We start from the raw sequence: 14,659 nt of genomic DNA on the forward strand, positions 1-14,659 counted from the left end.
TGCAATTGGTTCTGTAGATAATGCTGCAGATGGTGAGCTCTGCCTTCGTCTTGCTAGCAAGACTGGCAGTCTTTACCAACTCAGATAGCTGCCAGAAACCAGAGACAATCTCTTCCAATCCATAGTGCCACAAGTCATTAGTGCCGACATGCAGTTGGCTGGACCCTGTACCCTTCATGGCATCCGGACTGTGTTGTGTTGTGTTACAGTTTTGTTTTGTGTTTGTTCTGTGTCCTACAATCTTGAAAGATTTTTTCGATGAATAAATAAATATTTTACACTATCTCTAATGATCCTGATGTCAGAGGAATGTACACTATTAACCCTCGAGTAGGTGCACCGATTTTCATCATGAGTGGGCACGCAGAGCACTTTGTACATATGTAGTCAAAAGCTGTCATTATACTACCAAGGGAAACATGTATGAGCTAAATCACAGTTTAATTTTGGATTATTTAAACAACAATACAAAAAATTTATATTACATTGCTAATTTACTATTTGATTAAACAAATAAGAAACTTCCATATAATTCTATTGCTGCAGCTGACATATCAATCTATTCCAATACTTTTTGATCACATACTGAACAAAAACACTCTTTCATTGCAATATAAAGGGACAAAGGCTGTATATATTGAAGAAGTATCAGTTATCACAAAATTCCCTCCATCTACACAGTTAATTGTATTGCACATTTTCAAGAAATGCTTTACACTTCTCACATGTATGCACTGCATTTTACATGTCCTTTGCAAACAAAGCTATGGTATGAGCTACACCTTATGATAGTAGATGTGTTTCTTGCCCATCCACATGTCACACACTGCCCTTTTTCTTGGTGGTAGGCTCCTCACTTCTTTCAACATGTTGGTCTTTGTATTTCATGAGGAAAGTTGCAGTGTCGGCAGGAAGTGAAGGAATATTAGTTCTTTCCAATAGCTGAGGCTTCATAACAGACAGTGATCATATGGAATGACACAGAATTTTGCAGGGAGTCCATTACTTTTCATCAGGTGAAATGTGCAGATGTGGAAGGGTTACCATGGGTTTAGTGCACAATATAGCAATCCTCCCTTGTGGTGATCACATGTAGTCAACTGAAACCTTGACGACAAGCATGCCTGCCCTTGTATTCACATGCAGTCCAACTCTGGGCCACTATCACATCCAAATGTCCCATAAATCTGTATACTGTATGATCTGACTAGCCAGGTAAATGGAAATCCACAATGACGCCCCTTTCAAACTCTGTCAAGTGCTAATAACATTGTCTAACATGAGCACATGCTATCTCTATAGCCAACATAGGGACCACTCAACTTCTGACACTACATGCATATTATAGAACTGACCAGGTCACATGACAGCACTAACCATGAACAGAACTAATGTATTCTGGTGGCTGTTTCACCTATCACAGAGTTCGGAAACTCTAATCATTTACATTCCTACCGATGGTGAGTACGTGTATGAAGCTACACTGACATCCAACCATGTATTTTTGGTGCTTCACTTTTTCCTCAGACAGTGTATTTTGTCTAAAATACTGTAATGAAACCTGTTTTTGGTTGCTGTGAGATGTCTAATTCTTTGTTTCTTCTGCATTTCAACACAACTTAAGCAACTTGCTAACCATTACTCTGTCAGAAAGTCTTTTTATGATGTACAGTACTGCTTAGAAAGTTATGAACCTTTTCTTTCACCTCGTCATTGCAGCTGAATTGCTGGGACCACAGTTAATGCTGACAGGTACTGTGAGACTCTGAAAAAACTCAAATGGGCAATTCAGAACTGGAGAAGAGGAATGTTGTGTAAGGGCATACACATTTTCCATGACAATGCTTGCCCACACATCACTCAGCAAACTGTTGCTCTCCTGCAACAGTTTCAGTGGAACATAATCACCCACCCACCCTATAATCCTGACCTGGCGCCCAGTAACTATCACCTATTCCCTAGGTTAAAAGAACATTTGGCCAGAAAGCAATTCAGCTCCGATGACGAGGTGAAAGAAGAGGTTCATAACTTTCTGAACAGCAGGGCGGAGAGCTGGTGTGACATGGGCATACAAAAATTGCCATAGCATCTACAAAAATGCATCGAGAGAAATGGTGATTATGTCGAAAAATAGCTAAATGTTCAAGCTGTAAACTGATGTAAACCATTGCAGAAATAAATAAGTCTATGTACTTATAAAAAAAATAGGAGACCTCACTTTTGGGGTTACCCTCATATGTGTTTAAAACCTTGACTAAATCACTTGTTCAGAATTTGATGGTGTTTTGAGTACTGGGAAGAGAACTGATGTTACATAAATAATGCAGTTTTAGTGACCATTTAAATACTGAAGCTGTGACCAGATGCTTTAGTTTGATGCACTCAGAATTCAACAGACAGCTTCACATGTAAGGGTGCATTTCCATTGTATGAAAGATATTCAGATCAGAAGTGTTTGCATGAAAGGAGAATCCACATGATATGATTAAAATTTCTGTCTTCATAAAATGTATTCTACTTGTATACACACTTTCTCACTTCAGATGACTGTTCCTGCCACCTCTCCAAATGTTGAGGTCCCCTTTTAAAATAAATATATAGTTAATCAAAATGATAACATCTTATACTTTTGCACACAGTGCCAGAAGCTGGAACTCTAAAGCTCAGTTTACTCTAATAGTGTTTTCTGTAGGTACCGTGTTTATGTTTTTAATCAGCCATCTGATGTATTTCAATTGATAAATGTTGTATCGTTACATAAACGCCTCCCCATTTGGATTATACAATGACATTTACAGAGTGTACTCCACAGTTTAGAGAGAGAGAGAGAGAGAGAGAGAGAGAACAGATTACAGCATAATAAATAAATAAGAATACAGCATAATCATACTTTACAGTGTATTAAGCTTGTGTTTAAATTTACATACACATATATTGTTCATCAAAACTGATTGACAGTTTTTATATATATATATATATATATATATATATATATATATATATATATTTGTTTTTTTTTTTTTTTTTTTGTTTACGTACATCATACTTTTCAGTTCACCTTCTAACAATCAGAAAATTCATTTAACGAATGAAATGGGTTTTCTCCAATATTTGTCTGACCGTCTGCTAAAGGCATTAATATTTTTTATTTGGCTGATACTATTTGGAAGACAATTGTTTAGGTATCTCACCATATGTATTACACTTTTCTCATAAAGGCTTGTTCTGTGTTGAGTTGTTCTTAGTTTTCATCAGCATCTTGTTTTGTATTGATATATGTACCAGGTATCCCTCCTAAGAGTCATCAGAGACTCTATCTACACACAGCAAAAACAAAATTACAAATATCTGACAAATATCTGTCTCTGTGTATATTGTTTAAATATTTAGGAACTCATATATTGCTCTGTGCAATATGACATAATGGATTCAAAGTGTGCAAAGTAAAATATTTTACATACTTAAATACCAACAATTTGGCTAAATTTTGCAGTGATTCAATTTTATTTACTCCTTATGCTATTGATGTGCTCTGTCCATCTTAATTTTCCATTGGGGCGGGAACTAAGAAATTTTTTATGGGTTACTTGCTCAGTTTTGTTCTCATTAGTTTTTAGCACCAACTGATTGTGTTTTGGTTGATTGTTGTTAAGGCTTGTGATATTTATTTTTTTTGTAATTTAGTATATTTAAACCAGTTATCTATTCTAAGTAAAACTCATTCAGCTCCATGTCTAGCCTTTTTTAGATCCATCCCTGTATTTAAAATGCTAGTGTCATCCACAAATACTATGGATTTCTGTTTGATTTCATCAGGAAACTCATTAATACAACTAATAAAAGCAGTGGCTCTAGGACACTTCCATGCGGCATTGCATTTAGGATCATTCCCATATCTGAATACTATTTCTTACTCTTCCCTCTTGTATTTCTAGCTTTTGGCACCTGTTCATTAAGTAAGATTTTATCAAATTAAATGCAGTGTCTCCCAACCTATAGAATTTTAGCTTGCAATTAACTGAATCAAAAGATCTTGATAAGTAATAGAATACCCAAGGTGTTGATTTTACTCTGTCAAGTGTTTGTAGCAAATAGTCGAAAATTTCTTGTGTTGATGAAGTAGCAAATTTTTCGCTTTCAATCCATGTTGGTTCCATTGCACTTCTAAGAAGCAGACAAAATGTCACTTGTAATATGTCTAACTAGTGTTTCAGAAAGTTAGCAAATATAATGTAACCCCAGAATCATTTCTATATACTTTGTTTTCATTTTCAGATACCTTTCAAAATGCTGTTAATGGAGGAGCTACGGTTTGTTGCTAAGTTACACGGAACAACAAAACCTGTCAGGAAGTACAATCAGGATGCAGAAGGGGAAGATACAAATAATTTCATTCCTTTGAGTCCATACACAAATTCATATGACTTTGTTGACTCAAAGGAACCTCTGACATGATATGCAACTTAATTACATTGTCAAAGTCATTAACAGTAATTAATAAAGTGCTGTGTAAGTAAGTGATACTTTTCTTGTTGGTTTGAGATATATTCCTATTATTTACAAGTACTATAAAGAGTGAGTTAGTTATACAAGGAAAGAAAGTGTGTTATACTATTAAATCAATAAATCTGTGACAATTACATTAGTTGTCACAGCTATTAGCTTTTGTATGAATATTATTTTAAAATGGTCCCTACATAGAGGAAAATAAATTGTTAACTACAGATTTGTTGTTAAAATGTGGACGGAATGTTTACTGAGAAAATGTGTAAATAACTGTATCACACTAAATAGTAGGTTATCAGCACAAACTGAGAAACAAGTCAAAAACAAAGCTACAAGAAATATAATTCACCTAAATATGGAACTTGGGCCTAACACGATAGAGGTACTATTGTCAGATTTGATACAGAAAAAGCAAATGAATAAATGTGAAAGAAGTATGAAAGGGAAGAATAAATGACTTAACACAAATTATATACATAAAGACTCTGAATAATAGCTTCGTTATGTTTACATATGTATCTATTTCAATTTGATCTGTGTTCTTGATTACAAAATCCACATCCTAGACCAAGTTCAGTAATGTGCATCTGTGTGGCTGAGATTAGCTGAGAAGTAACTGGTTTGAATTGTGGTGGTGGAAGAAGTTTATTCCTCTAGTATTTTACTTACAAGGGAAGTGGAGGTGATGGCATGAAGTTCTGATCACCAGTTTTTGTGCCATTGTCCAGGATTAAATTCCAAGTCTCTCTGCATCTACAGTCTCTCATGATGTGGAGGCAAATGACAGCATTGATGGTTATCCATCTGTTGGATGGGAATGTTAAGTCCAGTGGCCCATTGTGATATTTTTGAGGATTAGGCTATGGATCAGCACCAGGTTTCATGCTCTTCCTTCTCTCATAATCATACAACAAAAACGTGACACTACACTATGTACAAACAACCATTAAAGTAACCTATACTCAACAGATACTAATGAGACAAGACTCTTATATGCCAAGCAGAATGGGGCCATTGTGTGTGGAGGAAAAAAATGCTTTCCACTTATGTGGCTGAACAACACTTAGGAGTTGCCATATCACTTTTTCTTCGTTCTTTCCTTCCTTCCTTCCTTTCTTCCTTTCTTTCCATTCCAAGAAACTCAAAACTGAACCTTAACAGTCTCTAACCCTTACTGTAGTATTTCTCAGTTTCTTATACTGGAAATAATCAACAGTATTACTGAAAATATCTTGTATCACGTATGTTCTGTATGTAGAGAAGTTGTGACGAAGCATGCTGGGATAATTTTAATTCACCTCTTGTTTTATCATCTGCCTCCTTTAAATTCATTTTGTTACTTTTAACTATTTACCATTAGCATACATGGGTGAAGGTCACAGTTAAAGCAGGCTCAAACATGGTAATTGGATGTCTCTATAGGCCCCCTGGATCAGCAGCTGTTGTGGCAGAGAACCTGAAGGAAAATTTGGAAAATATTTTGAGTAGATTTCCCCACCATGTTATAGTGCTGGGTGGAGATTTTAATTTGCTGGATATAGACTGGGAGACTCAAACATTTATAACGGGTGACAGGGACAAATAATCCAGTGAAATTTTTTTAAGTGCTTTATCTGAAAACTACCTTGAGCAGTTAAACAGAGAACCGACTCATGGTGATAACATATTAGACCTTTTGGTGACAAACAGACCCAAACTATTTGAAACAGTTAATGCAGAACAGGGAATCAGCGATTATAAAGCGGTTACTGCATCGATGATTTCAGCCGTAAATAGAAATATTAAAAAAGGTAGGAAGATTTTTCTGTTTAGCAAAAGTGACAAAAAGCTGGTTTCAGAGTACTTGATGGCTCAACACAAAAGTTTTGTCTCAAGTACAGATAGGGTTGAGGATCAGTGGATAAAGTTCAAAACCATCGTACAATATGCATTAGATGAGTATGTGCCAAGCAAGACCGCAAGAGATGGAAAAGAGCCACCGTGGTACAACAACCGAGTTAGAAAACTGCTGCGGAAGCAAAGGGAACTACACAGCAAACATAAATATAGCCAAAGCCTTGCAGACAAACAAAAATTACGTGAATTAAAGTTCTATGTACTGACTTGGCAGAAAATCCTAATAAAGTTTGGTCTTATGTCAAAGTGGTAGGTGGATCCAAACACTCTGTGACCAAAATAGTACTGAAACAGAGGATGACACACTAAAGGCCGAAATACTAAATGTCTTTTACCAAAGCTGTTTCACAGAGGAAGACTGCACAGTAGTTCCTTCTCTAGATTGTCGCACAGATGACAAAATGGTAGATATTGAAACAGACAACAGAGGGATAGAGAAACAATTAAAATCGCTCAAAAGAGGAAAGGCCACTGGACCTGATGGGACGCCAGTTTGATTTTATACAGAGTATGTGAAGGAACTTGCCCCCTTTCTTGCAGCGGTGTACCATAGGTCTTTAGAAGAGTGTAGCGCTCCAAAGTATTGGAAAAGGGCACAGGTCATCCCCGTTTTCAAGAAGGGATGTTGAACAGATGTGCAGAACTATGGACCTATACCTCTAACGTCGATCAGTTGTATAATTTTGGAACATGTATTATGTTCGAGTATAATGACTTTTCTGTAGACTAGAAATCTACTCTGTAGGAATCAGCATAGGTTTCAAAAAAGACGGTCGTGTGAAACCCAGCTCATGCTATTCGTCCATGGAACTCAGAGGACCATAGATACGGATTCCCAGGTAGATGCCGTGTTTCTTGACTTCCGCAAGGTGTTCAATACAGTTCCCCACAGTTGTTTAATGGACAAAGTAAAAGCATATGGACTATCAGACCAATTGTGTGATTGGATTGAAGAGTTCCTAGATAACAGAATGCAGCATATCATTCTCAATGGAGAGAAGTCTTCCGGAGTAAGAGTGATTTCATGTGTGCCACAGGGGAGTGTCGTAATACAGTTGCTATTCAGAATATACATAAATGACCTTGTGGATAACATTGGAAGTTCACTGAGGCTTTTTGCGGATGATGCTGTGGTATATCGAGAGGTTGTAACAATGGAAAATTGTACTGAAATGCAGGAGGATCTGCAGTAAATTGATGCATGGTGCAGGGAATGGCAATTGAATCTCAATGTAGACAAGTGTAATGTGCTGCAAATACATAGAAAGAAAGATCCTTTATCATTTAGCTACACTATAGCAGGTCAGCAACTGGAAGCAGTTAATTCCATAAATTATCTGGGAGTAGGCATTAGGAATGTTTTAAATGGAATGATCATATAAAGTTGATCATCGGTAAAGCAGATGCCAGGCTGAGATTCATTGGAAGAATCTTAAGGAAATGCAATACGAAAACAAAGGAAGTAGGTTACAGTACACTTGTTCGCCCACTGCTTGAATACTGCTCACCAGTGTGGGATCTGTACCAGATAGGGTTGATAGAAGAGATAGAGAAGGTCCAACGGAGAGCAGCATGCTTCGTTACAGGATCATTTAGTAATCATGAAAGCATTACGGATATGATAGATAAACTCCAGTGGAAGACACTGCAGGAGAGATGCTCAGTAGCTCGGTATGGGCTTTTGTTGAAGTTTCAAGAACATACCTTCACCGAGGTGTCAAGCAGTATATTGCTCCCTCCTACGTATATCTCGCGAAGAGACCATGAGGATATAATCAGAGAGATTAGAGCCCACACAGAGGCATACCAACAATCCTTCTTTCCACAAACAATACGAGACTGGAATAGAAGGGAGAACTGATAGAGGTACTCAAGGTACCCTCCGCCACACACCATCAGGTGGCTTGCAGAGTATGGATGTAGATGTAGATGTAGATAATCCACATTTTCATAAAAGAGAAAGGTTGACCCTCGGTCTTAAAGAATATAGTGCCATATCTAATTTTGTGCTTAGTTTTATGTATGTAATTGATTTTCTAAGTTATTTTGACTATTAATAGTTTGTATCTTTCATTATAGGGTGAAATTAGTAATTTTTTTGTAACTTAAATTCTATTTTGACATATAAACAACTATAAATTCTGTAATAATTGTAAACATTTGGAAGACGAAGTACTAAAAATCTTAAAGTATCTATTTAGCTCTATTCAAAAAAATTGTTAGCAAGACCAGCCCTTCATTAATTCCAAAGTAATTAACAGTTTTGTCAAAAGTACTGTTTGCATAACTATATTTGTTAATTTGATGATTTAAACAAATAAATTGGCATAACCCGCATAGTAGAAGAGACTGCTAAAAAGCACCAATTTTTTGATGTATTCAGTTAATTTAATGAGTTAAGTTTTAATTGTAATTTCTGTAAATTTAACTTTAAACAATGTGTAGTTTCAGCATCTATTATTGTGATGATATATAAGGGCCCAATTTTTGGTCATGAGACAGTCAATCCATGGCCAAGTTTCAGATGAGTAACCTGCACTGGTTAGAACAACAACAATGCTTCAAATTAGCTGTGAAACAAGTGTTAAACAATTAGGCCATGTGTAAAAACAGTGACAATGTCTGCTTCATACATACCTGATTATTCCTCAAGAACTGTGAACTTTGTGGTTAGGTTTTACTGCTTGTAGTTGTTCAACAGTAAACTATCATAGCAGTATGTGGAGTTTCACCTGCAAACTATTAATGAGGCTTATGGAAATTTTAACAATAGTGCACTGGCCATATAACTGTGTATTATTGGGTGGTTGTGAACAGTGAAATTAAAGTATGGTGACAGACAACTGTGCACCTGTCGGCTACATAATTTACAGTAGTCAGTGTCGGAATCCACAACCCATGTTTTTCAGCCAGTGTAGCAACACAGTACGTTGACACTGAGGACAACAAACAAAATAATTAAAGCAGATGGAACCACTACAAAGTACATACTGCAGTATAATAAAATAAGTCCTTCATTGGATTAAAAAGTGCTCACAAAAAACAAAGGAAAACCCAATGTGTAGAACACATTATAAGAGGGGAAAGATACCAATTATTACAACTCATCATTGAAGTAAAAATACAAGGGAAAAAAGTCTGGTGGAAGATGAAGGAACTTGTGGCTGAAGGACATTTGGAGATTGTACAATGGCATGTCAGAAGATGCCTTCCATGCTGCAATGTCACATCCAGACGTAGCTATGTAAACTGCCAACCTCGATCAGGAGAAGAAGCCTTAAGGGAAAGAAGTATAATTCTTACCAATTTGGAGGAATGTCTGTGTATCTAACTGCATAAAATGTGTCAACTGCCCATGTATTTATTTATTTATTTATTTTTCAGCAAGTGATACTGCTACTACTGAAAATTATGTTACTAATAGTAAAACTAATACCAATATTATTACTATGATTGCAGATGGTCACTATTTATCCTTATTGTTGCCTGAGATGGACACACGTACACACACAATTTAGTATTATTGAAATATATCTAGTTTCTGGCTACATTCTATACAAGATCAGCCACCCCATAAGGCCCAATAATATTTTCTGTCTCCACACAGTATGGCAATGGATAGAGCATATCACTTAAATTTCACTGATTCCTTTTGGTCTCTTTGTATATGCTTGTGACCTCATCACTTCACTCATTCTTTTAAATGCCATGTGATCATAGAGCTTTTGGGCTTTGTTCACATTTGCTAGGATCATATACAGTTCTTACTCATCTCTGTTGTAGTGTCTGTTGGCTATAGTTACAGCTTGCTGTTTTCTAATACATCAGCTACAAGATTTAAGGTAACAAAGTTTTTGTTTATTCTATTGTGTCATAAACAGTTTTACCTCTTAAAGTCTGCTTAGCAGTCTTTTCTATGTCTTTAATTAAGGGACATTCCTATAGGACATGATATTGTGCTTATTTCACCACAGTCACAAGCAGTCATTACCCTTTTCCCAATTATATTCAGATATACGGAATATGCCCTATGTCTGGAAAGGGAGTGGACGAGTCCCGTACTTGGCTCAAAATGTGACATGTGAAGCCTTTCAGTTACATCAGAAAGAAATTTTAATGTTCTTCTTCCTGTGTCTGATGAGTTCCATCTCTGCTGCCATTCTACAAATATTAAATTCTTTATTACTGTTTTATTTGTTACTAGTTCTCCAAGAATTTCATACATTTTTTTCATATTGTTACTGCTTCAGCCAGATAGATGTAAGCCTTTTTTCTTGTTCATTGGTACAGGAGACAAACACCTGTTAGTATAGATAAGATGACTGTAGATGTGATGCTGAAGGCTCTGCAGCATCATAACAGAATTCCTCACTATATTATTCTTACTGCAGTGGCAGGTTAGAACAGTCATAACCTGTGTGCCCAAACACTGGCACCATAGCCAACAATTGCAGTTGATATATACTTGTGGTACAGTTTACTCACATCCAGGGTCAAATGAAACCTCCTTTTCCCATATTAATAATTTTATTCATTGCAGAACTCCCACTCCTTGCTACAATTTCTATATTGGATTTGAATGTCCAATGTTCATCCATGTGTACAGTTAAGTACTGGTTGATGGTATGTCTTTGAATTATATCTTGATTTGTTTTAATCAATAGATCCCTAATAAGTCATCCTTTAAGTAACATATATGTTGATTTTTGTGAAGCTACCTTGAGTCACACTGAGAGCATCAGTCATGCATTATTCTAATAGGATTGCCACATTTATTTTCTGGCACATCTTGACTATTAGTGTGCACTAAACATATCAAATTATCAGCATCTGCAAGAATTCCTAATAGTTCCTGACTGCATGTAATCTATCAAGTAGTGTTTCTAAGCTAACATCCCAGAATTCAGGAGCACAAACAGAGCCCTTAGCATATACTTTTTTAACACATGTGGTAACTGCTCACATGGAACTTCACACATCACATATCACTCTTTACAATAATCCAGTAGACAGTAGTATAACATTCTTGGGCAGCCCATTTCCCTTGGTCTTTTAAAAATGGAGAATACTATAAGTTAGCAAATGCCCCAGGTATGTCATCATTATACCTATTACATATTTTATGTTTTCAGCATAAACTAATATTTTTGTCTCATTAACTGCACCCTCAGTACATTTAACCTTCCTGAATTCATACTGAGCATCATTTAGAACTGTTAGAATCCTCTGGTGTTTTAGTTTACCAAATAGCACTTTTTCCAAAATCTTACCCAGTACATTCACTAAGAAAATGGGTTGGTATCATTTGTTAAATAAGAGTCTTTATCTTCTCCCCTTTTTTGTAATGACTGCTTCAGCCATTTTCAGACATTCTGGAAAACACCACTGGATAATGCATTAACTGCCCATACAAGGGTCACTACAATGAAAAAGAAGAGATCTGTTTCTGTTTAGAAAAACTATGGAAAATCTGCCCCCATGAACCATGGACCTCACTGAGATGCGGTCATTTGCAAGCCTCATCAGTACCAACAACTGCACCATGGATGCATGATCTTACTGACTCCTCAGCAGGCCGGTGTGGCCGAGCGGTTCGAAGCGCTTCAGTCTGTAACTGTGCGACCACTACGGTTGCAGGCTTGAATCCTGCCTCAGGCATGGATATGTGTGATGTCCTTAGGTTAGTTAGGTTTAAGTAGTTCTAAGTTCTAGGGGACTGACGACCTCAGATGTTAAAGTCACATAGTGCTCAGAGACATTTTTTGAACTGACTCCTCGTTTGCCTTCCTAACATAATTGATTCGAAGGAAGCATTTTTGACATTTAAGTACCGCACCAATGTATCTTTTTATGTGCAAAATAATTAGTTTTTCAACAGATGACATTTTTGACACTTCATTTACAGCAGCTTCTCGTGAAATATTTCAATTTTTCCTCAGCTTATTAATTAAGTTTTTGTTCATTACCCTGATTACTTTAAAACAGTTAAATATTTTCATGCCAAATTAGACCTCATTCTGATCGCTTTGATGCCCCATTTACCTGTTTCTCTCCCTTTGTTTGGCTACGAAAATTTGGACAAAACCACATGGTGTAAGTTATAGGGAGTCTTGTTTTCGTTCTGTTCACATGTTTACAAAAAAGTATCGAGTGTTACTCATGTGATATAATAGTCCCTTCTGCATGCTGTCACTTCCAAAATTCATCGTTTCAATATCTTGAACCTTTCATGAGATACGACGATTTTTACGACCACTTGATTCCTGAACTGCAGGAAAGTTTCAGACATGCCGCTAGTGACCCATCCACAGGTATAACAACCAATATATCAAGAATGAAAAGAGATATCATTCCAGTCTCAAATTTAAATACAATTTAGATATATTGGTTACATTTCATATGCAATAATTTATGGCCTTAAATGAACTATACAGAAAGTCTACACAATGTGATTTTACCTCTGAAAATTCTTAAAAATTTCATGCAGCCATGTACTCAATTTTGTGCAGTACAGTAACTACAATGAATAATGAAAATAAATTCTGATTTTTATCACTTAAGGATATCAAGCTATAGGTTGCAAAAGAATCAAATTTTTTCACCCAATAGTTTTCTTAAAATTGGATGTTAAGTAATTCATAGCTGCCGTTGTGTCTGCTCCACTGCTTTGCCAAGAAGACACATCGCTGTTGCTCTGTGTTGCGCGTGCTGCAGTGACAAGATTCAAACATGTTTGAATTCAAATGTCGCCAGTTGCAGCAGGAGACAGGCAGCAACACAGATGTTGCTCATGTAGGACACTTCCGTAACTGTACCTGCAGTTCTGTTTTGTCGCCTGAAGCTGTCGCGCACTATTGCTCGCTTCTGTTGCTCATGTAGGACATGTCCTTTTAAGATATAGTGGGAATCAGTAAAGTGCACTGACAGGAAGAACAGGTCTTCTGGTCACTTGAGTGCAGGATTATCACCACAAAATCTAATAGGGTTAACGCAGGAATAGGTCTAACAATGAATAAGAAAATAGGAATGTGGGTAAGCTACAATGAATAACACATGGACTGCATTATAGTGGTCAAGATGGACAAGAAGCTAACACCCATCACAGTAGAACAAGCTTATATGGCAATTATGCCCACAGATAATGAGAGATTGAAAGAATGTATTATGCGACAATAGAAATTATTTAGATAGTTAAGTGAGAAGAAAATTTAATTGTGATAAATGGCTGGAATTCAATAGTGGGAAAAAGAAGAGAATGAAAAGTAGTATGAGAATATAGACTGGGGGGGAAGGAATAAAAAGAGGAACCTGCCTACTAGACCTTTGCACATAGCAAAAGTTAATCACTAACACTTGGTTCAAGAATCATGTAAGGAGTTTGTTAACATGGAAGAGAGCTGGAGACACTGGAAGGTAAGACACGGTTTTTGAAACCACATAATGAAACTGTACCACATATCTAGTGCCAGATGTGGACTCTGATCATAATTTACTTGTTATGTACTGCAGGTTAAAACTGAAGAAATTGCAAAAAAGCTAGGAAATTAAGAGATGAGACAGGGAAGGCATTGGGAATTGTCATCTACATATATATACTCTGCAAGTCACCATACAGTGCATGGCAGAGGGTACCTTGTACCACTACTAGTCATTTCCTTTTCTGTCGCACTGGCAAATGGAGTGAGGTCTAATAAATCAAGACCTGATGGCATATTTCCTGGGTGCAGAAATCCACGATATTACCTAAATTCCAGCCAAATCTGAACTAACTTTTATTTATAAATTATGTAATCGATGATTGTGGATCTTCACAAAATTTACTAGCCCTCAGAAAAAAATTTGTCACAATTAAAACTTTTTGTTTATGTATTGATATTTTTATATATTGTGATGCAACACTATGACATTAATTTGCAAATAAATGACAGCAAATGCCAGTCATGCAAAACTATATCATTAATTATTATTTTACAATGTAATTATAATAAACATGTGCTACTATTCATATCTTTATTGCAATATTCAACCAATGTTTCATTATAACATGAAGTTAACAGCTTTAAGAATATTTTCAACAACTTAAAAACTTTGTCATCAAATGTTATTTTCAAAAACCTTCAAAGGAATTAACACTGATGAAAAATACTTAAGAAATTAAAACTGAATTAAGATCTAAAAGTGGAAGTTACAAAAACAGTGTTTTGACTCATAGAACATGCTGAAAGCTTTGAGAACAATGAGCGTGGTTTGTATTATT

General features: G+C 36.2%; 1 protein-coding gene across 2 annotated transcripts in view; it reads left to right on the forward strand.

Annotated features, from left to right (window-relative positions):
- The window catches only part of LOC126183464 (glutamate receptor ionotropic, kainate 2-like), a 499,151-nt gene extending 494,227 nt beyond the window's left edge, over positions 1–4,924 (forward strand). The window contains exon 17 of one of the 2 annotated variants that reach the window (XM_049925465.1): positions 4,276–4,921. In XM_049925465.1, coding sequence (XP_049781422.1) covers positions 4,276–4,455 — 180 coding nt within the window. In that variant the 3' untranslated portion in view covers positions 4,456–4,921. Of the gene's footprint in view, positions 1–4,275 lie in introns of both variants that reach the window. The other variant, XM_049925464.1, reaches the window with a different exon arrangement.
- Positions 4,925–14,659: the final 9,735 nt, after the last annotated feature.

The sequence above is a fragment of the Schistocerca cancellata genome, chromosome 4, assembly GCF_023864275.1.
Source record: "Schistocerca cancellata isolate TAMUIC-IGC-003103 chromosome 4, iqSchCanc2.1, whole genome shotgun sequence".
NCBI lineage: Eukaryota > Metazoa > Arthropoda > Insecta > Orthoptera > Acrididae > Schistocerca > Schistocerca cancellata.